At 44.3% G+C, this 22719-nt stretch overlaps 1 protein-coding gene across 2 annotated transcripts; it reads left to right on the forward strand.

Moving 5' to 3' along the window:
* The first annotated feature begins 4727 nt into the window (after positions 1-4727).
* Positions 4728-22711, forward strand: SLC66A3 (solute carrier family 66 member 3). 2 transcript variants are annotated; one of them, XR_008448930.1, is made up of 8 exons: positions 4728-4933; positions 8462-8544; positions 8998-9067; positions 9691-9748; positions 10904-11024; positions 12201-12242; positions 14239-16026; positions 16091-22711. XR_008448930.1 is itself a non-coding variant. In XM_054060926.1 (7 exons), exons 1-7 carry the CDS (start codon positions 4788-4790, stop codon positions 14325-14327), a joined length of 609 nt encoding a protein of 202 aa, XP_053916901.1. In that variant the 5' UTR covers positions 4728-4787; the 3' UTR covers positions 14328-16063. The 2 variants fall into 2 exon arrangements, 1 of the variants encoding a protein (XP_053916901.1); XM_054060926.1 differs by lacking the exon at positions 16091-22711 and having other exon boundaries at positions 14239-16063.
* Positions 22712-22719: the final 8 nt, after the last annotated feature.

A 22719-nucleotide genomic window follows, 5' to 3' on the forward strand; every position in this document is an offset into this window, starting at 1 on the left:
CAATTGTGACCTTTTTTCTAGTTATTTAAGGCCTCATATGCTTCCTCTTCCTGAACAACTTACAGCAGATGCCCCTACAAGGTTCCCCATGCTAGTCTCTGCACTGATCCTGACCCCTTAGAACCCAGTTGGCTCGTTGCTCACTTCAAAGTGGAAAAAAGCTCCAGGCAAAGAGCCACTTGTTTCTGTAGAACACAACTTCCACTCCTTTCCCTGCCTGCTTTTCCTAAAGAGCTCATATCCTTCCTTCACAGCACTTGTCATGAGCTGTGTCACCCTGTTCCTGTGATCCTAAAGAGGTCACAGCTCTGCAGCTGTGCTGATATGTCTAACTCCTCTGGTTTCCTGCCCGGGCTGTGTGTATTCAGTGTCACACCGCCGCATACAAGCAAGCCTCCTGCAGCCTGCTGTCCTCAGTCAATTCTGCCCACCCCACCTCCACGCGTCTCCTGGGAGGTGTCTCCATCCCCATAGGTTCCAGAGTTGTGGAACTTGATCTATTTTAACCTGGAGATTAAATCAACAATTACCTATAAAATTATCTATTCCCTGCTAGCATTTTAAAATCACAAGCAAGACAGCGCTCTCTGCATTTATTGTAAAATCACAACATTCAAGGCATTCTTTTACTTAAAAACTCAGCTACGATAAGCCAGCATCATTGTTGGTAAAAAAATTCTGGTTTTGCTTTTTGTCTTTCATTATTATAGAAAGATTCTTTTCCTTCTTCTATTTTTTTAATAGGAATCAACATTTGCATTTCTATTTGAGGTGCAATGAAACAGGCTCTCTGCACTGCAGACTCGAATGTGAAGAATTTATTCACTGAACTGTAATTTAAAGTGGTTCTGCATTCTACTACAACTTACCAAGTAAAACAGATTGAATCAGAAATTTGATACAGAACTAAATAATTTAAACAGAATAATTTCTTATAATCATCATACATTTGGTTTTGGCATAATCTTCAATAGGGCTGTTCAGTGCTGTGATGTCTGTTCCTTCCCTGAGCTGTTACTTAAGCAGCCAGTAAACAGACATAGAGCAAAGTCAACATGCAGACAGGATAGGGGAAGGACAGTAAATCATTCTGCTTAACTGATTGCTTGCAATGCAAAGTAGGATGTATTTTTTAAAAAGCTGGAATGCTGACTAAAAGCAAACCTTTCACATCTTTTTAAAATATAAAAATAGTTGACTAAGAATGCACTCATGGACCTGCTTAATAGTATTAAGCCAGGCAGAGCGTATTATTGATCTTTTTACAGCATTTTGTTGGATCAGCACCCACACGGTAACGCAGATATATAGCCTCTACCTTAAATATTTCTCTATCACTTTCAGATTATCTGAAACAACAAGCACATCTATACCTCAGGCCTAATTTTAAATGAGATGGATAACTTCATCCTGTGTGATGCAATTACTCAACTCTTTTTCAGTACTCCCACAAGACTGACAACTCAGTTCATCAAGAAAAACTAAAACAGTTATTATTTTAAGGTAATTTCAACTTTTTCCTTCCTTCTTTTAAAGTTTATTATCTCTGAACAGCTTGGTTCATTTGAATTATATTGACAGAATCACAATTTTTTAATTAGGATTCAGGAGGGAGCGTTCTTTTCAGTTAGGGTTTTGAGATTTTTATGCAGTCATAATGTACCTTCTTTTTTATGACTGAATTACAGAGAGGGCAACATAGTTTACAAATTAAGCATTAGCAATAATAATAAGCATTAAAATACCACTAAATGTACACGAAATGAATGTGACAAACTTGTTTGTCAAAACATATTATCAAAACAACAGAAAACAATTTGCAAGAAATGCAAAAGAGCTGAAACTAAACCATGGAAGAACTATTAGTCATACAGAAATAGCGTCTCAGCAAGAATGAAAAAGAGATTTTATGCCTGTGTATAACCCCTAATGCTACAGCAATTACACTGTAGGTAAAAATGTAAATTAATGGCATGAGTTTAACACTCAGAGTAGTCCCAGCCCCCTGTGGACGTGACAGAGCCAAAATTCTGCATGTGAGTGAACAGGACAATGCATACTCGTCAGATAATTGGTCTTGTTGAGTTCTGACAAGCTGATAAATACAAAAGCTTTGAAAACCATGCTTTCCTATTTTTGTGTATAACTGTGGATGGTGGGTAGGTGTACGTTCTGGGAAAGCTGCTCCATCTCTGACAATCTGACAAGTCCAACATTCAGGAACTTTTCATCTTGCTGAACTCTCTGTGCAACCCATCACGCTGCTGTCAAAACTACACCATCCCTACTGCAGGAATGAGCACCACACCAATCTAGGCAACGTGACCTAAAATACACAGTAGCTGTAGCACTAGCAACTCCGCTGGGGGGAGAAAGCTGAAATCCAGCCTACAGCTATAAATCAAGAGCTGACCTACACTGCTCCGAGGCGAACACAACTCATGGCTAACCTTTTAGCTCAACACAGCACCTGATGATTAAAGTTTTGTGGTTAGTTTTTAAGGTAACAGTCATTTCAGGACCAATGCTCTCAATCGCCCCAATGAGGACAGGCTGCAAGAGTTGCGCTTGTTCAGCCTAGAGAAGAGAAGGCTCTGAGAAGACCTTATAGCAGCCTTTCAGTGCTTCAAAGTGGCCTAATGGAAAACTGGGGAGGGGCTATTTATCAGGGAGTGTAGTGATAGGACGAGGGGTGACAGTAAGCCAAAAGAGGAACTATTTAGATGAGACATTAGGTAGAATTTTTTTACTGTGAGGGTAGTGAAGGACTGGCACATGTTGCCCAAAGAAGCCGTGGATGCCCCATCCCTGGAGGTATTCAAGGCCAGTTTGGATGGGGCACCCTTTTCATTTAGAGCTGTCTCCAGCTTTATGCCTGACTTTGCATTTGAGATAGGGAAAGGCTGCAAACAGAGGTGATTATAGAAGAAGACAAATCTGTTCACCACAGATCACACTGAACACAAGATGTTCTTATTTCCAAAAGAACAAAAAGTGTAACAAGGGTCTGAAAAAACACTGTTTGAAAGAAAACATGCCATCAAGAGGAATATTTGAACTTTCAAAAAATACAATTACTTAGATGAAACTTTAACTGTACTTTAGCTTAAATTAAAAATATTCCACTTTTTGTAATAGTAACTACTTCTTGTAACATAGTTACTATTGCAGTAGAAAAGAAATGTTGGTTTTGCAACACAAGTACAGAATTTTGCCCAATGAGGACCAGAGGCAAAGAGACCTGAAACTTTGTGCCTGTCCTAAGTTAGGTCTGCAGCCAAAGATTAAAACACAGAATGATGCTATCCTTGTATAACACATGGTAACAGCAGTGAAAACCAGTATTGCGGTTAAAGGAGCAAATCCTAAGTTTGCAACTACCAAAAAGTTCTGATAAACCAAAACTGTAAAATGAAATATCTAAATAATGGAAAGGAGTGACTAAAAGAGAGTCATTTGTAGGGCAGGAGCACCTGCTGTACGAGGACAGGCTGAGAGAGTTGGAGTTGTCCAGCCTGGAGAAGAAAAGGCTCCATGGAGACCTTAGAACAGCTTCCAGTACTGAAATAGGAAAGCTGGGGAGAGGCTCTTGATCAGCGAGTGCAGGGATAGGATGAGGGGAATTGTTTTGAGCTTAAAGAGGGGAGATTGAGATGAGATCTGAGGAAGAAATGTTTTCCTGTGAGGGTGGGGAGGCAGTGGCCTGAAGTAGCTGTGGCTGTCCCATCCCTGGAGGTGTTCAAGGCCAGGTTGGATTGGGGCTTGGAGCCCTGATCCAGTGGGAGGTGTCCCTGCCTACTGGGCTTTGAGGTCTCTTCCAACCCAGACCATTGTGTCAGTCTATGGAGGGGAAATGGCCTCAAGCCGTGCCAGGGGTGGTTTAGGGTGGATGTCACAGAACAACAGAACATCCTGAGTTGGGAGGGATCTCAACAGGGTTGGAACCCAACAGGGACCACAGAACTCAGCCCTGTCTCAGCATGGGACACATCAGCGCTCACACCACCTGCCCGAGGGTGCTGTGCAAATACTTACTGAGTATAGCTGGCAATGTGCACCCGCAGCCCAGGCCAACTGTAACCTGAGCTGCATCAAAAGCAGCGTGGCCAGCAGGGCAAAGGAGGGGATTCTGCCCCTCTGTTCCTCTCCTGTGAGACCTCATCTGGAGTACTGTGTCCAGTTTTGGAATCGTCAACATAAGAAGGATATGGAGCTGTTGGAACGAGTCTAGAGGAGGCTACAAAGATGATCAGAGGGCTGGAGCACCTTCCCTGTGAGGACAGGGTGAAAGAGTTGGGGTTGTTCAGACTGGAGAAGGCTCTGTTAAGACCTTACAGTGACCTTCCAGTACCTGAAGGGGCTACAAGAAACCTGGAGAGGGACTGTTTACAAAGGCTTGTAATGATAGGATTAGGGGGAATGGGTATAAACTGGAGAGGAGCAGATTTACACTAGACTTTAGGAGGAATTCCTTCACCATGAGAGTGGTGAGACACTGGCACAGGTTGCCCAGGGAAGTTGTGGCTGCCCCATCCCTGGAGGTGTTCAAGGCCGGGTTGGATGGATCCTTGGGCAGCCTGATCCAGTGGAAGGTGCCTCTCCTCATGGCAGGGGGGTTGGAACTGGATGGGCTTTAAGGTCCCTTCCACGCCCAACTATTCTATGATTCTATGACTACTGCCAGCTCGGTGCCGCGGTGCCTCCCCGGAGCCTCCCCGCCCCTCGGCGCTCGGTGACGGCCGTTCCCGCCCCGCCACGCCGCCGGTGCGGAAGGGGCAGCGGGGAGGATGGCGGCGGCGACGGCGCTGGAGCTGGCGCACTGGAGCACGTGGGCGGTGTGCGCGGTCATCAAGCTGCCGCAGCTGGCGGCCGTGCTGGCGGCGGGCTCGGCGCGGGGGCTCAGCGCGAGCAGCGTCCTGCTGGAGCTGGCGGGGTGAGGCGCGGCGGGGGCGCGCGCGGGCGGCGGCAGCAGCCGTTGGGGCGGGGGCGCGCGAGGAGCCGTGAGGGCGGGGCGGCATCGCGGCTCGAGGGGCGCGCGAGGGTGGTGGCTGCGCGCGCAGTCGGGGGAGCCGTTTGCGGGGGGGGGGCTGCGAGCGAGGCGGGACCAGCCGTTGGGGCGGGGCGGAGTGCAGGGCGCGAGGAGCTGTTGGGGTGGCAGAGGCGGCGCGAGGGTGGGGAGGGGGTAGCGCGAGGCGGGAGGAGCCGTTGGAGCCGGGGCGGGGGGGGGGGGGGGGGGGGGGGGGGGGGCGCGCGGCGGGAGAAGTTGTGAGGGCGAGGCGGTGACTTGGCGCGGGGGGGGAGCGCGCGAGGGTGGGGGCTGCGCACGCGCAGCGGGGAGAGGCGTTGGGGGGGAGGGATATGAAGGGCGCCGGGCGGAGGCGCGCGAGCTCAGGGGCTGCGCGCGCAGCTGGGGGAGCCGTTAGGGCGGGGAGGAGCCATGAGGGCGGGGGCTGCGCGTGAGGCGGGACGAACCGTTGGGGCGGGAGGGGCCGTTAGGGCGGGGGTGGGCGCGCGCCGGAAGGAGCCGTTGGGGCGGGAGCGGCAGTTGGCGGGGGCGGGAAGGGCGCGGGGCCGTTTCGGCGGGTCTCAAGGGCAGCGGGCGCGGCGGTTGGCTGCCGAGATTGACGGTTCAGTTCGTGCCTTCGCAGCCCCCAGCGGGGGAATGTGTAGAGAAGCTGTGGGAAGGGGGGGGGGGGGGGGCGAGTGGGCCTCGCTCTCCTGGGCTGGGTTCTGGAGTCATCAGCACAGGAAAGAGAGTTGTGTTCTAACGAGTCCAGGGAAGGTCATGGAAACGCTTTGAGGGCTGGAGCACCTCCTGTACAAGGACAGGCTGAGAGAGTTAGGGCTGTTAAGCCTGGCTGTAGGGAGACGTTAGAGCAGCTTCCATATACAGAAAGGGGCTCCAGGGAAGCTGAGGAGGGACTCTGGATCATGGAGGGCAGGAGTAGGATGGGGGGAACAAGTTTTGAACTTAAAGAGGTGAGATTGAGATGAAGTCTGAGGAAAAAATGTTTTCCTGTGCGGGTGGTGAGGCACTAGCATAAGTTGCCCAGAGAAGCTGTGGCTGCGCTATCGCTGCAGGTGTTCAAGGCCAGGTTGGATGGGGCTTTGAGCAGCCTGATCCACTGGGAGGTGTCCCTGCTCATGGCAGGGGTTGGAAATGGATGGGCTTTGAGGTCCCTTCCAACCCAACCCATTCTGTGATTCTGTGGCTGTAATGTCCCTCTCATAGCATGTCTTTTTGTAGTGTGGCGTGGGTTTTTTTCAAATAGTGGTTTTGCAGACACTGTTATACTTTCCATTCTTTTGGAGATGGTAATGACTTGTGCTCAGTGTGATCTGTGTCTTTTGTAATCACCTCTGTCTGCAGCCTATCTCAAGTGCGAGCTCAGACAGAGTTGGAGCCAGCTCCAAGTTAGCAAGAGATTTGACTCTTGTGAAGTTCATAATTACATCAGAACTAGTCCTTGGAAAGTAAGAGAATGTGCATGGATGGCCTGTAATGTCTCTTCCAACCCAAATCATTCTATGATTCTACCATTCCTTGCTTTTAAAACCACTCCTTTTTTTTTATAACTCACAGTTAAGCCTCCTGACTCTTGGTATGCCTGTCCTGTGCAGGTACCACATCCTGCTATCATTTGGCTTACAAACTCTTTGGAGCAGAAAATTCCTGGTTTTTGAAGTGTTTCCGTGCTGTTGGAACCAAGAGAACCTTGTCCTCTTTTGACTTTCCCCAAACCAACCTGGGCCACCCGTGTAGCTGGAGGCAATGCCTGCTGCTGGGTTTAAGGCATGTGTTCGGGTTATTAAATGGTCCATGTGCCCTGTTGTGCAGGTAATTGTACCAGTTAGACAGGCTTCACTCACCCAAATAAGTAAAACATAATCGTTCTTTAAGGAAATTACAAACCATGTCAACCATCAAAGATCTGTCAGTCTGTAATAAGCTTACAAGGGCTAGACGTTAAATCTTAATTAAAGAAGATTGTATGGAATGAAAAATAAGTAAGAAACTACATGCATGTACATGCAAATGTGGGTACCAGCCTGTGAGGGAAAATACTTTCAAGAGGCTTGTATCTGCTGAACCCAGTGATGGAGGTGGTCAGAACATGCAGCCCAATGGCTGCTTGCTTTCCACACCAAGCTAAAAAGGACTTTTTATTCAGAAAAACCACCTCAGAAAAATGGCCTGTTGTTTTGTGAGTGTGCCTGCGCTTCATCTTCCATTTGGAGCACAACTCCTGGCCCCGGTCTGGTGCTATAGGGTCTTAGGGATACAGAGACCTTTGCGTGGAGCTGTGCAGAATCCCCTGGGGTCTCTGCTGTGGCCACTTGCTGCCTGTGTTTCTCTTCAGTGCTGAACCTCCGTGGTCACTGTTTACCCTTAATCTAACTCTGAGTAAGTGAAGTAATTTCTTATTCCAGCAGAGGTAACTTTGCAGCGCCGTGGGCAGCATGTTAAAATGATGCTTGTTTGTTGGTGTGTGTTCAGAGTCTTCATAACTAGTTTCAGATGAGCGCAGAGAAGCTGTAAATGCCTCCTCAGCACCTGTGTGATAACCACAGTACCCACACCACTGCAGCTTCTGTACCTGCCCTGGGCAAAACTGTTTTGGAAGAGTTGCAACAAGGTTTTCTTGAAACGTTTATTTAGGCTGTTTGATTTTTAGTAGACTTTCCTACAGCCTTTAAAGACGCTGGGGTCTGGTTGCAAAGAGCTTTGGGGCCACTGGTGCCAACTGGGATGGTTCTGAGGAGTCAGAGTGCAGTGACCTGGCTGAGGAGTCGCACCCAAGCGTGGTGCTGACAGCAAGATGTATAATTGATCCTAAGATCAAAATAGGACTTACAGAAAGTTCAGAGACTTAAATTCTGACTAAAATAAGAACCAGTTTCTTACAAGGCAGGCAGTTCCTTAGGCTCTTCCTATGCTAGCAACCATCATGGTTTTCTTACATAGAACTGTGCCTTAAGAGTCCTTTCTGTTCTCTCTGAAGTTTCTGTCTGACCCCATGGAGTTGCATGAAAATTCAAGAAAGTAAAGGAAACATGATAAAAATTCAATTCCTTTTTGATACTTTATTGTGGAACAGCAGGAAGGAGAACTGCCATCATTTGGTGCACCTAAGAACAGGTTCCCTGTCTGACCAGTACAGCCACACTGGGCAATCTTGTAACAGTGTAATCTAAGCAGTTAGGAGTATGTTTCTTTCTCATCAATTATTATTGCCTTGACAGGAAGTGTGGGCAGCTCTCTGCATCCTGCTCTCTCAGGATAACAGAAATGGACTATGAAATCATCATCGCTTTGCCTTGTTATTTGTTTGATCACTTTGACAGCAGGGGCTACACCTGTCTGGAGCCTTTCAACACAACCGAAACCATAGCAAAGAAGTTGTGAAGAAGCTGTCCTGTCCCTTCGTGCGGTCACGCTGTTTTATGTCTTTCTGTCCAGCTTCCTTGTGTTTCTGAGGTACCAGATCTATTACAGTTACCCTCTGCAGACATACCTGGAGTATCCGATCCTCGTTGCACAAGGTAATTTCTTTAAGCTGTGTTTTGGAAATGAAATGAGGCTCATTTGGCATTCCTAGACTCTGCATATAGGTGGAGTACTCCACTGTAGTCATGTGAATCCATTAACCCAATTCTAACTGGAGTCAGGGGGAAGAGGGAATGAACATCTCAAATATAAGTGAATTCTTAGGAATTTTATGAGAGTAGGCAATCAGGTAGAGGAGAAAGATCCAGTTAATACACACCCACTGGAGTTGCAGTGTAAGCTCATACTTCATCCAGTGACACCACATAGGATAGAAACGTAAACACTCCAGACTCCTAAGAAAAGCTTTCTCTTGGAGCTTGCAGTGTTTTGGACAGATTTGAGAGACATAAGCAGTTTCCACAGACATAGTGCCCAGTGGACCTGTCTAGAATTGCATTTGTGCCCTTTCTCTCCCTTCTCTGATGACAATTTTTTATTTATTTCAGATGTCGTTCTCCTTTTGTTTATCCTGCATTTCAGTGGAAACATGAAACAAGCTTTGTTCTATGCAGTCACGTATCCTTTGAAGTCTGGGAATTTTGGTTTGTGTAGCTTGTTCGGTAGTTCCTGGCACAGCAGCTATGCCATCGTTTGTTTTGTGCTGCCGTTGTAGTTTATTTGCAGCTACTCAACATGCATTCCACGTGCATGTGCAGATTTCTTGGATCACAGTAAAATCCCTGCGAGAAGTAAGCTTTACATGTGGCTGTACTTTAGAGGGCCGACAACTGATAAGGAGTAAGACCAGTTCTTAATTTACATCTTTGCTAGAGATGGAGGGTGGAAATGACGTATCTTTTCTTTAGATTCCTACCCATGCAGATTGTCCTTACTCTGGTGAATGCAGCCTTGTGGTGTTGATTTGTTTTAAAATAGGATTTGGGCTTAAATCTCAGGTCCTGTGCTTTGGAGCAGCTCTTGACAAACTCCAGGCGCTGTTCAGCCAAAGACAGTGTGAAAAATAGGAACATGTAGTGTTCCAACCAGGGCTTAATAATGTTTCATCTAGATCCTGTAGTCTGTTATAAAGTTTCAATATGATTATTTCCAGATGTTTTAAAAAATACAGTTCCCCAGACAATTTTGAGAGCTGCAATGTCCTAGAATTTTCAGTGCTATGAAACTTAACATAATGTAAGATTTTGTGGGGGATGGTACATGCTAACACTGCGGAAGTGGATAATAGACCTGGCCATGGTAAGTTCTGCATTGTTTATTTGAAATTAGGTCCACATATGAAATAATTTTTTTTTTTTGACATCTTGTTCAGTGCAATCTCTCCTTATAGTTGTCCTTGGAAGAATTAATCGTTTGGGTTAGCTTTAGGAACGCCAGCTGTTTCACTTCTGTGAGTAGCTGGAAAACGTAGCACTGACAATAGAGACTTGGTGGCGGGCAGGGGAGAAGTATGTTCTGAGGTAAAGCTGTTAATTGTGGTGCCTTGATTAAAACTAGCAAATGTTTAAGATACTGAAAAAAAGATTGCTTCTTTAGTCCTAATATCATAATCCCCATTAATAAATCTTTAACATGAGAGGAACATAGTAGAGCATCAGTCAAAGCATTTGAAGTAGGGAATGTTAAGTATTTCACAAGAGCTTTTTTCTCTTTGGTCCTAAAATTTTGTGAGAAAAATGTTATCTGATAACGCTGTACACACTGTCACTTCATCAGAAGCGAGAAAGTTAAAACTTAAGTGGGATGAGCTGGAGTTGCTAATGAAAAGATGATACTTGCAAGGGAAATCCGGGCACGCTACACATTTCCATGCGGAGGTCCCCTCTACCCCGCTGTCTTTGCAGATTGCCCCTTGAGAGGATGACAGGGTGAAGTCTGTTCCCTTCATTACTTTTTCCCACCAGTTAGACTCATTTTCCGCACATTCTTGTCAGTTTTCTCATTTTTGTATGGCTTTGTTTGCCAGACATAATGGTAACAGATGGTCTGAATCAACCTTGCTGTTTAGACTAGATCAGTCTCATTTTAGCTAGCCTTCATAAACAGTTTTATGTAGCAGGTTGAGAGGCTTTTTTATTTCTTTGCCTCTTTTACTGTATTTGCCTTTATCAAGCATTCAACAACAGCAGTAGCAATTGTTGTGCTCTTTTGAGCTTCTTTCTGGGCAGTATCTCAGAAATAGTCCCTTGCTGCTGGCAATTTCAATTTTCCTTAGTAAAAAGCTGAAATGCTTCAGTTGCAAAATACTGGAAAAGTATATATTTTTTCCTATTTTAAATGAAAAAGCTAAGTTCTGTTTTTTAGTAAGGTACCTAAGCTGAACCCTAAGCTGAACACTGTGATAATGCGATGGTAGAGGTAGAGGTTCTTTCTCTGTTTTAACCTGCTTTTCAGAATTTGTGCACGCTGATCAGTGCAGCCAGTAAGCTGGCTCAGCTGCGGTGTCTCTGGCAGACAAAAGATTCCGGAGAAGTGAGCGCCTTGACCTGGAGTATGTCTGCATACACCTGTGCAAGTAAGCTATGGGCAACTCGGTGCAAAGCACTGAGTTTTCATTTCGTAAAGCCACATCTCCTCCTATTGTCTCTTCCACTAGGTGTTTACTGAATCATAGTAGGTACAAGTCTCGCCTGATGTGGTTTCCCTTTGTGCCAACTACTGAGACTCACACACCACACAGTCCCCTGAAATCAATTTTTATCCACCAGCTCAGTCGCGGTGACACTTTGACTTAGAAAATATGCAAATATGATCAAAGGAATCTGATACAGTTGAAATAACTGAAAGAGTGTCCTTACGAAGAAAAGATCTCAGTGTTCTAGGATTTAATAAAATTAAGAGTGGTCCAGCATGAAAAGGTGCTAGGTTTTGTGGTTAAGACGGTCAGGCAGTGTTAATTCTGATAAGTCATCTACGAATACACACTTAATGCTCAATACCTTTTACTCTGACTACGTGTAGGAGGAGAGTTTAAGAACAGTGATTTGTGCAGTTCATGTGTTAATTACCTAGTGGTCTGAATGAACAGTTCTTTTACAGCTGTTTGTCAGAAGTGCCTTTGTCATATTCACAAAACTTGTTTAAAATATCCTTACTATAATACATAGTGATGCTGGATCGTTTTCCCTGTGAAACAAATGTTTTTGAATCAATAATTAGAATTTGTGGCATGTTCACTGAACAATCGCAATAAACTTTGTAAATGGTTTTAGTCTGTTGCAAATGTGAAATAGTTAATTCTTAGATTTTTTGTGAGAAGGAAAGCTGAATTCCTCATATTTGCAGAAGCCTAAAAGCATGCATGTGAACATTTACAATGATTAAGTCATGTTAACTCGATTGTGGGTGTAGCTTGGTAGCAGCTACTGAAGCAGGGGGCTGAACAGAAACAAGAAGCAGTAAACTCTGACCACAGCCAGTCTAGTGAGATAGGTAGATATAGATATAAAAATTCTAATTATATCCATTATTTTCTCATTAAAAGAGACCCTTAATACAATGTCACTCAGCTTTGAGAGCTTGATTCTAAAGCTAAAATAGTGAAGAGTGGATGCAATAAAAGTGGGAACACCTATATAACGTGTATTTTCATGTGAGTTTATCCTCCACTGAAAAATAGATATTGCATTATTTTTTGAAAGTATAAATGTGTCATATCCAGTCCACTAATCAGAATTTGTTCAATTTACAGCAAGAATAGTTACAACTGTAATGACTACAAATGATTTTGCAGGTGAGTAAAGTTTGGAATTGCCTGCCATTCCACGATAAGAGCTGCCACGGTTGTTTGGGGCTGGTTTGTAACAGCAGTTACCTGCTCTCAGCAGAACAAACCATGAACCTGGTGTTTTAGCATGGTGAGGGAAGAAGTTGCTGCTAAAAACAGTAGTACAGGATTGCAAATCAGTCAAGTACCTGGAGAATACAAAAAATTCTGTTTACACTTTATCCCATGGTGACAAGTGCTCCAAAACCCGGTATTTTTTTTGAAAAGGCAACAGCACCACAAAATTAAATTAATTATGTAAATAGCAGAATAAAACATTAAAAATCTTTACTATTTCAATACATTTAGATGATCTTTAAGGTCCCTTCCAACCCAAACCATTCTGTGAGCCTATGATGTAGTAAAATCTAACAATAAATCTGTAATAATTGAGTGATAGTTTTTCAAGTAGTAAATGTTTCCTTTTCTTATTCTGGGGCTTGTGCATTAAAAAATCCTTCTAGAAAACTATTTAAAGTTCAGCTTAGTATATCAATAGTTCCGGGCACAAGTTGTAGAACATTTATAGCAGGCTGAAAATGCAATGGCAGGCTGGTAAGAAACTCACAAAAAAAGGCTTAAAATATATAATTTGCAGCTGATTTCATCACAAAGCAAATTTATTTAACAGCTTGTTACCATCCTGACAAAACCAAAAGAGTTAAGGAGCACAGCAGATTTTTCAATAAATGGTTTGAAATTGGGACTTGGTAGATGTAAGAACAGTAACAAAATCACATTGTACTTTATTTGGTGGATCCTTGTTCTAGTTCAAAGCAGGTATTTCATCAGAAACATCATGTGAATTGATTTATTTGTGTTTTTTTAGCAGTCCTCTGCAGTGCAATAAGGCTCCAGTTTTACAAGCAGTTCAAGTGGCTCTTTCACTGGAAAAGGAAATCCCCTTTTCAGTCATTCATTTTCACTCCCATGCTTGCTGCTTTCTCTTTACTAGAGTTTTGGGGCCATGCAGTGAACTGGATCACCAAGAACTGAGATAATGCACATACAGAAATTTAGTCCGGGTCAGACATCTAGTCCAGTTCACCCAGAGCTACACACTTAGGCTGATTAGAAGTGAGAGAGGTCTATTGAGAGGAGGAAGGAAGGGGAAAAAAAACATGAAAGTAAAAAGCTGGCTCTTGAAAGTAAAGTTTGCTCTGGTAAAAGCTGCTTTATAAATTATTGCACAATACACTGGAACATGGAGGAGATGGCAGCAGTCCTTGATCCTGTGCTGCTCTCACAGAAAAGGTTTTCAGTTAGCTCTAACGCTGAACGCTTTGGTACGTTCATCTTGATTTCATATAAGTGTATGAAACTGTCAAATACCACCTATTTTTGAATCAAAGTTTTGTAGTACATGTCTGTGAGTATTCGATTTACCAAATTAAATATACCTGCAACTTCAAATTTTGATCTCACAGGTGGACATAATGTGCTTATTTTGGTTTAAAAAAAACCCTTCAAGATTCAAGATACAGAAAACCTGCTTTTTTTCTCAGTTGTGAGATTTCTTATAATTAAAATCTGACCGATACAAGTGTTTCCTTCATCCCTGAACTCTAAACTTAGCAGATGGCAGTAGAAAATAATCCTTTTGTTATAAACAACACACACAACTATACAGGACGTGTGAGCTGCAGCTCCAGAGTTCAATTTTAGGTGTAAATATAAATTTATGTGAGGCTACTCAAACTGGTTTTGTCACAGGAATTCAAAGTACTGTAGTGTATTGTTTTCAGGTATCGCAACTGCTCTGTGCTCTTCTCTGCTATATTTACTCTGACAATTTCTGTGTTCTTGAACATGGTAATTCGAAATAATTGACTGAAAGAGTTGCAGAATGGGAACGAGCTTGTTTGTACACCAGTGAAGGTTTACAAAACAACATCTCTTTTGAGAATGACAGCAGCTGGTCTTTTTGGATTTATGCTTACAGGATTTTTTTTTTCCCTTTTAGTTCTCATCCGTTTCATAACCATGCTCATTCTCAATATTTGGGTCACAGCCACAATCCTGCACTACAGGAAAACTAAAAAGACTGATTAGAAGACCCTCCTCAGTACACGCTGTGGTTACCATCAGCAAACCCTGATACGAATCAGCCTAAACATCAGAACAAAGGCTGAGGAAGCTCCCTTTCTCTTAACCATAGTATTTATCCCTGTGCGTAATTAGTACAGTCATGCTCATTTTCTCTTAGAAATAATTCTGATAAGATACAGAATTTAAGCAGTATATTTTTATTGGTAATTTAATTTTCACTGATACCACGTTTTCTCTGGACTTTTTAAATGAACAAGGTATTTCGTATTCAGATTTCCATATTATCGCATCACTTCAGTATTTTCTGTTTACATATAAGCAGTTTTCTTCAGTTATGCAAGACCAATTTTGCAGCAACATATCACCTCATCTTTCTGCACCTGCTGCGAGTTTGAAAAACAACAACAGATGTTTTACCTCGGTTAGACACTAACTGTATTTTAGGATGAAGAAAATCCGAGTCAAGGCCCAATCCAAAATAAGGTTCTAAATGTGTTTTACGACATCACAAATCCAGTCGGGATTGTAGTGCTTACATGCAACATTTAAATAGTACAATTTATACAGCCGATACAGGATACCCGTGGCCTCTTTCCTCAATAGAGCCAGTTTTTACTAGATAAGAGCAAAAATTGAACTATGAATTCTTTTTCAACCTGAGATTTCATTCACTGAACATGCTGTTTGGGGAACAGCAGAGACTAGAATGTGTATGAATTAATGACACTTTGACCAAGAGAGTTAAAAACTATTAAAGCAAAGTTCCTGAACCGGTACCCAGTGTCCCCAAAGGCAATCCATAGTGACAGTGACCTCTTTACATGTGCAGCTTGAGGCACCAAAACCATCTCATCTTCAGTGGGGATCAGCTTTTGAGGATGCTGTTCTGTGCTTTGTTAGTTTCTAGCCTGTCCGCGCTAAGTATGCCGAAGAACATAAAAATTTCACTTAAATTTTTAATTTGGAGATTCTATTCAGCTTTTAGCAGATACATATAAAGGGGAAAAGGATATTCTTGGGAACTATTTACAGGGGATTTTGCTTTTGGAGGTAATGCCTTTCCAACAAAAAGTTACAGCATTTATTAATCATATACCTTGCCTTCATTTCTCATTACATTCTCCAAAATGAAAGAATACGCCATTTCAACTGCGTTCTTCTAGTATTACTGTTGATTGGCACATTAAATCCAAGGCACTCTGATCCCGATACCCTTGAAAACCATGGGAAGACTGCATTGACTGCATTTGAGGCAGCTTTTCCTTGCAACCCAGAAAATCACTGGACTCTCGCAGAAGAGCAGGATCTGCAAAAGCAGACGTTTCCACCAGTGTACGCTCAGCAACCAGGCTGAGACTCCACTGCCAGAAAACGTAGTTGCTTTGTGAACTCTGATGTTAGAACACGGAGGGGTGGGAAGAGGTGTGGATGTGGAGATACTGCTCCAATAAAATGTATAAATGTTTCTATGTTATTTGGGAGAGGAACTGTAAACTTCTCTTCTTCCTGGTTTTACTGAAGCCCTGTACAATATCTGAAGTGGTCTGGATGGTGGCAGGTGGCATGTAAGACTTTTTCCGGATCATATTAATAAATGGTCTTCTTTTTGACTGATTAATGTCATCCTTACAGTTAATTTTCATTACATTTTATTTTTTCTTCCATTTCCACATATGGAAAGAAAATGAAATATTTGTTACAGGTTATTAATGGGCAGCTTTCACCTTAACATTTGAAGTATCAAGAAAATGAAATATTTGTTACAGGTTATTAATGGGCAGCTTTCACCTTAACATTTGAAGCATCAGGCTGTTTGGTAACCTGTGAAATGCTAAAGAGCTCCATCATCTTAAGAGAAAAAACACACTTACTTGTCATCTCAGTGTTTTAATTAAAATCTGTCCTAGTACTGAGGGATGCTGCACCAAAAGGTAGATGCTCCATTGTCAGTGTGAGCATCAGCATTTCTTTCTTTTCATAATGAAATGCCGAAAATGGCATTTAAGAAAATTCTTAACAGGTTAGTTGACGTACTTTGAATATGTCATCTTAGAAACTTGCTGGGGGGGGGTGGAAAGAGACGAAGGAAAAGGAAGGAAGCTGGATAATTCACAGGCTTAAAGTAAAGCAATTTGGTGGACTTGGAAAGCTGGACCATGAGCCCTCATTCAACTGCACAGGGCATGGAACAAATCAGGAGGTAGCAGTGAATAGTTTCATGCACTTCTTCTCCCCTCCCCTTCCCCCAAGCATAATTTATTTCACATTTGCAAGGTAGAAGTTGCTCAAGTCCTGGGAAAGACTCATGAAAGTGTGGACCTTGTGGTTTTCCGGTACGTAAACCATAATCTCCTCAGTAGCTGGATTAGAGGCAACAGCTTTAGACAAAGGTACACAGGGAGGGTAAATCTTGTTAAACTTGTCATTCAGCAGTGCTGTGTGGACACAAGTTGTTTGCAGCTAATGCAGCAGCAGGCAAGGACAGGGAAAGCATTGTGGATGTGTTGCAGTGCGTGTAGACTAGGAAGAAACTTCTATCCACAGGGATGGAAGCACTACCTCTCATTCCTGGATCCTCTAGAAGTGCTGAGTTACATGCTCAGTGTGTCATTGCACCAGTTCACACAAAGCTTTTGGGGTAAAAAGAGCCTTTCCTGTCCTGGCTGATAAAGGTTCTGGTGGGGATTTCAAGAAGTAGGAGCTTTTTTGCCTGTGAGAAGCCAGGCTCCGAGTTCCTGTACAGCTCACGGAAGCTTCAGTGTCAACCTGAATGGATATGTCGTGTGCCTTCGGTAACACATAAGCTACAGCTGCACTGAGCCACAAAGCTCAGTTTAACATCACAGAAGGAAAACATTCATGAGATTTCCTATCCAAAGAAAAAAACCGAGATGGTTGCAGAGCTCACAGGCTGCAGGTCTCAAAGTGAGGACACAGCAGTGGAATATGCGTGTAGTTCACCTTTCCCAAAGCCTATTCCTGAACTGCCCTTGGTGAACAGGAACATCGCACGGATGCAAACCCATCATTTCCCGTGCCCTACGGGCCTCTGGAACCCTCAGCGTTTTGCGCAGAGCAAAACCAGACACAGATCTGTTCCTCTGCGCTACTCCAATCCAGCAAAGATGTTACTGCTTGGGCTGCTCAGAACTGCCCCTCCCTGCCTGACCCCTGTGCCTCTTCCACTGGCTTCTGTTTTGCACACAGCTGCTCCCTCACCCGGTTCTGTTCATCTCATCTATTAAAAAGGGAGAGAAAGGAGTGGGGCGGGGATGTGGACACCTCAGCCGCTGGAGGGCAGAAGCTGGATTTTAGAGCAGTTTGCCTCTTTGAAAAACGTCATTCACAATTAGCTAAAAGGTTCCAAATGACTCACAACTTCAAAAAAGCCTTCATTCAGTCCTACTATTTCCCCACCAAGAAATCATCATCCATTTAAGGATATATGTAACTAGGGAGGAAAAAAAGGGGAGGAAAAAAAGGAAACGACACCCCAGAGCCCACAGGAAGAACTATTAGAAATGAAAAGCTACACAGATGAGATCAACTCAAACGAGGTAGTTTCTCAGCTGTGTTGGTCTATGACAGTGCTAATTCTTTAAGGCTGGTTTGTTCCATTCCTTTACAGATTCTTTGATACTTGAGACACATATTTATGTATGAAGCAGAACATTAAATACTGCCCTCACCATTAATAATGGTCTAATGATGCCCCAGTTTAGAATGTCAGGAAGCTGAAAAAAGCTTTAAAATAGGATGTTATTAAAGTCTTGATTCATACTAGATTCAGTTTCCTTGCTTTTGAGCTAGAGCGCTCCAAGATACTTAAAGAGTTCTTGGAGCTGATGGATCTCGATGTCAAATCGGTGTTTGGGAGCCACAATAACACCACCCTAAGATCCTGCCAGCTCATCACTTGTGCTGGACCTAGTTAGTTGCAAGACCCTGACAGTCTGACAGACCCGAGCCCTGATGGGCCCCCGGGGGCTCCTGCCTGGTGGCAAGACAGACACAGAGACATCCACGAGTTAAAGACATTAGCTACGCCATTCCACCTTGGAAGTGGTTTGGGGCAAGTACCGTCTCCGTCCTGGAAAAAATCCAATCTTTGGACTAGGGGTAAAACAGGAGATTTTTTTATACTGCATGACACTCCCGATGAAATTTAATTGTGGAAACCTTAAGGACAAGTTAAAGATTTGTCATAGTTTTGTTCATGCCCTGTTCTGTTTTGTTATCTCAGCTCATTGTAACTGTCTTAAATCGTCAGTAGTGTAACAGGGAGCTCTGTGCATGATGTGGTATCACTGACTCACCGGAAGGGAGCTTTAAGAGGGCAGACACCTTGTTTTATCTATCAAGATTCAGGAAACTAATTTAAAGGACAAAACCTGCACCAGCCTAAAATGCGAGAAGCCATCTAGTAATGATTACAATTGAAACGGAATAACATGGCTGCATGATGAAGATAAGCTCTACTTACCATCTTATTGTAATTACAAGTCCTCTGTGTGCAACAGGCCTGCTCTGGGATGTCCACGGTTCCTGCTTTTGAATTTGGAGGCTTTGGCCAGCATCACCAAGATAGCTGACCTGTCTCCTATGATATGAAATGCAGATGGTGCCTCCACGTCCCCTCTCTCACGTCAATCCAGTAGTCAGGACTCTAATGAAGCACAAGTTGAGTTTGTATAAAGTGTATTTACAGTTCATGGTATCATGGAATGGTTTGGGTGGGAAGGGACCTTAAAGATCATCTAGTGCCAAATCTCCTGCCATGGGCAGGGACACTTCCCACTGGATCAGGCTGCTCTAGGCCCCATCCAACCTGATCCCGAAGAACTCCAGGGACGGGGCAGCCACAGCTTCCCTGGGCAACCTGGGCCAGGGCCTCACCACCATCATCGTGAAGAATTTCTTCCTAATGTCCAATCTAAATCTTCTCCCCTCCAATTCAAAGCCATTCCCCGGATACCATAAAGTCTTTTACCTTGGAGTGATTGACTACACACAGATTCCACTGAGCTGACTTCCAGGACAGGGACTTCTCTTGAGAGACTTTAAATTGTTTTCCCTGGAATGCACCATAAGCACGACTTTGACTCCTCACGGTCTCTCTGAGCTCAAGGTGTTTCAAGCTTGCACCCAGGCCCATCTCCTCTCGTAACAGAACTCCCAGTGCTGAACACGGAGCACGCAGGAGCTTCCTTACTGTTTCTCGAGCCCTTCCACCGCTCCAGAAGAGACAAGTGGCTGCATTGTTCCTACGAAATCGCAGCTGCCCCCAGTACCGCGTGTGCCGCACAGCATCACGCAGACGCGCGACACCCTGGGATGCAGCAAGCAGCCGTGAGTCCCAGCACTGCACCTCACCGCAAGATCAGCTTAAAGGGCCTGCTCGGAAGATGGAAAACAGCTGAGGCAAGAGAGGACGCTGGATCCAGTGAAGGTGGAAAAGGGTTCACACAGTGGGGATTCCTGTCTCCTTCAGCCTTAAAGCAGTTATTTATTATCCCACATACCTCCAAAACACATTGCCACCAATTCACTCATCACAAAGTAACTGATATCCAAGATGATAATGGCTAACAGGGCCATTCAGGGCTTAAAGTCTAAGCAGCTGCAGGAGGATGGAGAATGGGATTGCAGTGATCCCACAAGCTCGGCGCCCTTGGGTGGCCGCGTGGCCATGCTCACCAAGCAGTGCAACAGCACCACGGCAAAACAAAGTCCCAAAGAGCTACCAAGGGTGATGCCAAGTCACAAGAACTGGATGACCTACAGAGGCAACAGGATATGACAATAGAAGACCACACATAGAACGGGGCTCCCACCACTGAAGAAACTCTTAAGGCCTCGGCCTCAAAGCAGGGCGATGCGACTGAGGATCACATGCAATTGCCTTGACTGTGAACGTTTCCTTCATTGCTCCTCCAAGCAACCTAGAAAGGGCTGCAGCGACACGCTTGCCGCACTCTCTGCCCTTTCTTTTCAGGATGAAGATGCATCTTTCCGGATGTCTTTAAGGTATGCAGGACTACACACACTTAGAACTTTGTCATTTTGCAAAATCACTTTAATCCTGGAGCTTCTGCAGCCTTGATGGCGCAGAAGTACCAGGGGTCAAATCCGCCTTCACACTCGCAACAGCAAACATCAGGTGGTAACTTGACCTTCCTACCCTTACAAAACAAAGCTTTCTGGCCAAAAAGGGGCAAAGATTCAAAATGCTCATCGTCATAACAAGGCTTGCTGGTTGGCATCCCTGTGCTAATAAATCCCACTTCTTGGAGGTGTAGGGATGAGCTTTTCCATTCACTGCGGTGCTTTCTGGGCAGAACTACAGCGGATGTGTTTAGTCTTGGCGTCCTTTTCTTCTACATACATCTCAGCAGACTTGTCTCATTTCTCAATGAGCAAAGTCTGAGTACATCAATGTCCACTTTAAGGCAACTTCAACAAACGCCCCCCCCCCCCCATGAATTAGTTTCAGAACCGCTCCATCGACATCTTTTACACACACCCAAAAGAAAACTCCTTCCCACTCTCAGGAGGGGTGCTTCAAAGCAGCAGGCAAACCCCCATGATCCATGGGATGCTGACAATCCCCCAAGTGGTTTATAGGACAGTCTTAAAAGAATAACAAGTAATGTTTTCAATTTGAAGTGTAGTACATGGTTGATAAAATATTCTGAACACCCATTTTAATGCACTGAGAAGGCACCAAACCTGTCAGAGGTGAAGCTGCATCTGGACAATGCTCTTAATTGTATGGATTAGTTATCCATAGTCCCGTGAGGAGCAGGAAACTGGATTCGATGATCCTTAAGGATCCTTGGAAGGGTCCCTTCCAACTCGAGATGTTCTATTAGACTATGGAAAAACAAATGAATCACTATTTTAACATGAATGCTGAGGAAAACTAACTGGGAATGTGAAGAAAGACTCCGATTCCCTGGACTGGACCATGGACTGTTACGTTCTCCTGCCTCAGAGAGAGAACAAGGAAGGGGTAAGGGTTTGTAAGAGTGATGCAGGTTTTCATACAAGTGCCCTCTTTTCACAGCAGCATCCAAACACGGCCTTGCAAACACCAGGTGGGTGAAGGGACTTCAAACGAAGCTACAGAAATCCTTTTGTAAGGGCAACTCTCAAAACCAGACGGGAACTCTAATACAGTAAGGTTATAAACTGAAATGCTCAAGTTTATAATCATGATCTGACACTGCCTGAAAAACTACACAGAAAAAGTGTGTAATTTCTAGGGGCAGCTTTCCTGGCCTTGGTGACTTCAGAAAGCCACCGAATGCCCGTCAAAGCATAGGATGTTCCGTGTCTTCAACGGTGGCACTAAGAGATTTAAACACTTGCAGTGAAACTTCAGTCATGTTTTCAATTTGGCCACGGTCACCAACTGCCAAGACACATGGGCCTCTTGCATGTCCCGCTGTGGTTACAGCACCAACCGTGCCAAGGAACATAAGAACCACAATGCTTCCCTCAGCACGCAGATGTGGTGCTGGATCGCCAGCAGCGCTGGAAGGCGTTTGAGCTTTGGCAGGAGCCGCCAGAAGCAGAAAAGTGCAGCGCACAACTGGGACAGAAGTGGAAACCTCCTTACGGAAACATCTTTGTGACAACTGGCATTTAAACTCCAATGGGGTCTTACTGTCCAGCTTCCCTGCACACCACAGCTCTTTGATGGGAACCAAAAAGCAGCTTCCCTATAAGTGTCTTGAGCTTCTGGCGCCAAGTTTGACCCCCGGTTTTTCCAAAAGGTTCATTTGCACCTTGGCTAGGCTATTTATTTATTCTTGTGGAACAAAAGGACTTGCAATGAGAGAATTTCTATAAATAAGGTCATCCAGGCCCTAAGATGTCCTGTTCACTGGGACTGTTACAAAAAAGAAAGCATTTAAACATCACTGACTTTAAGACAAATGTTCCTTAGTCCAGGAATATGCTTTACTCTCAAAAAATTTAAAAGGTTACCACTGGACGTAAGGAAACACCACCGTCTCCAGGAACGAACACTTGAAGAGTTCTTTGCATTCCACAGACCAGCAGATGGAAGCTCTGCCTCGAGCAGAAGGACAAATGGGAAGAACAGACGAGCAGCTTCGCTTTTTGTGTCCTGGGAACAAAACAAGGTTCACGCACATCACACCACTGGCCGAATGATCCCCCATTACAGCTCAACGCAGCCCACACTGCTCTTTTGGTTTGGGACAAACTGCATGCAGGACAACCGAGTAGTCCTAGGTCGCTTCCATCCCTACAGGCAGTGAAAACTCCAAAGCCTTAAGGAAACTACACCAAGTTCACCCTGCAGGCACAAGGGTCAGCCCAGAGGCCTCCCCCGCTCCCTATCAGCCCGTATCCTTTTCCAGCGGCT

This window comes from Cuculus canorus, chromosome 3 (assembly GCF_017976375.1).
Source record: "Cuculus canorus isolate bCucCan1 chromosome 3, bCucCan1.pri, whole genome shotgun sequence".
Lineage (NCBI taxonomy): Eukaryota > Metazoa > Chordata > Aves > Cuculiformes > Cuculidae > Cuculus > Cuculus canorus.

Coding starts and splice junctions, on each gene's coding strand:
- SLC66A3 (XM_054060926.1), top strand. CDS start 4,788: ATGGCGGCGGCGACGGCGCTGGAGCTGGCGCACTGGAGCACGTGGGCG. Junction 4,934..8,461: donor GTCCTGCTGGAGCTGGCGGG/GTGAGGCGCGGC, acceptor CTTTCTGTCCAG/CTTCCTTGTGTTTCTGAGGT. Junction 9,749..10,903: donor GGATAATAGACCTGGCCATG/GTAAGTTCTGCA, acceptor CCTGCTTTTCAG/AATTTGTGCACGCTGATCAG.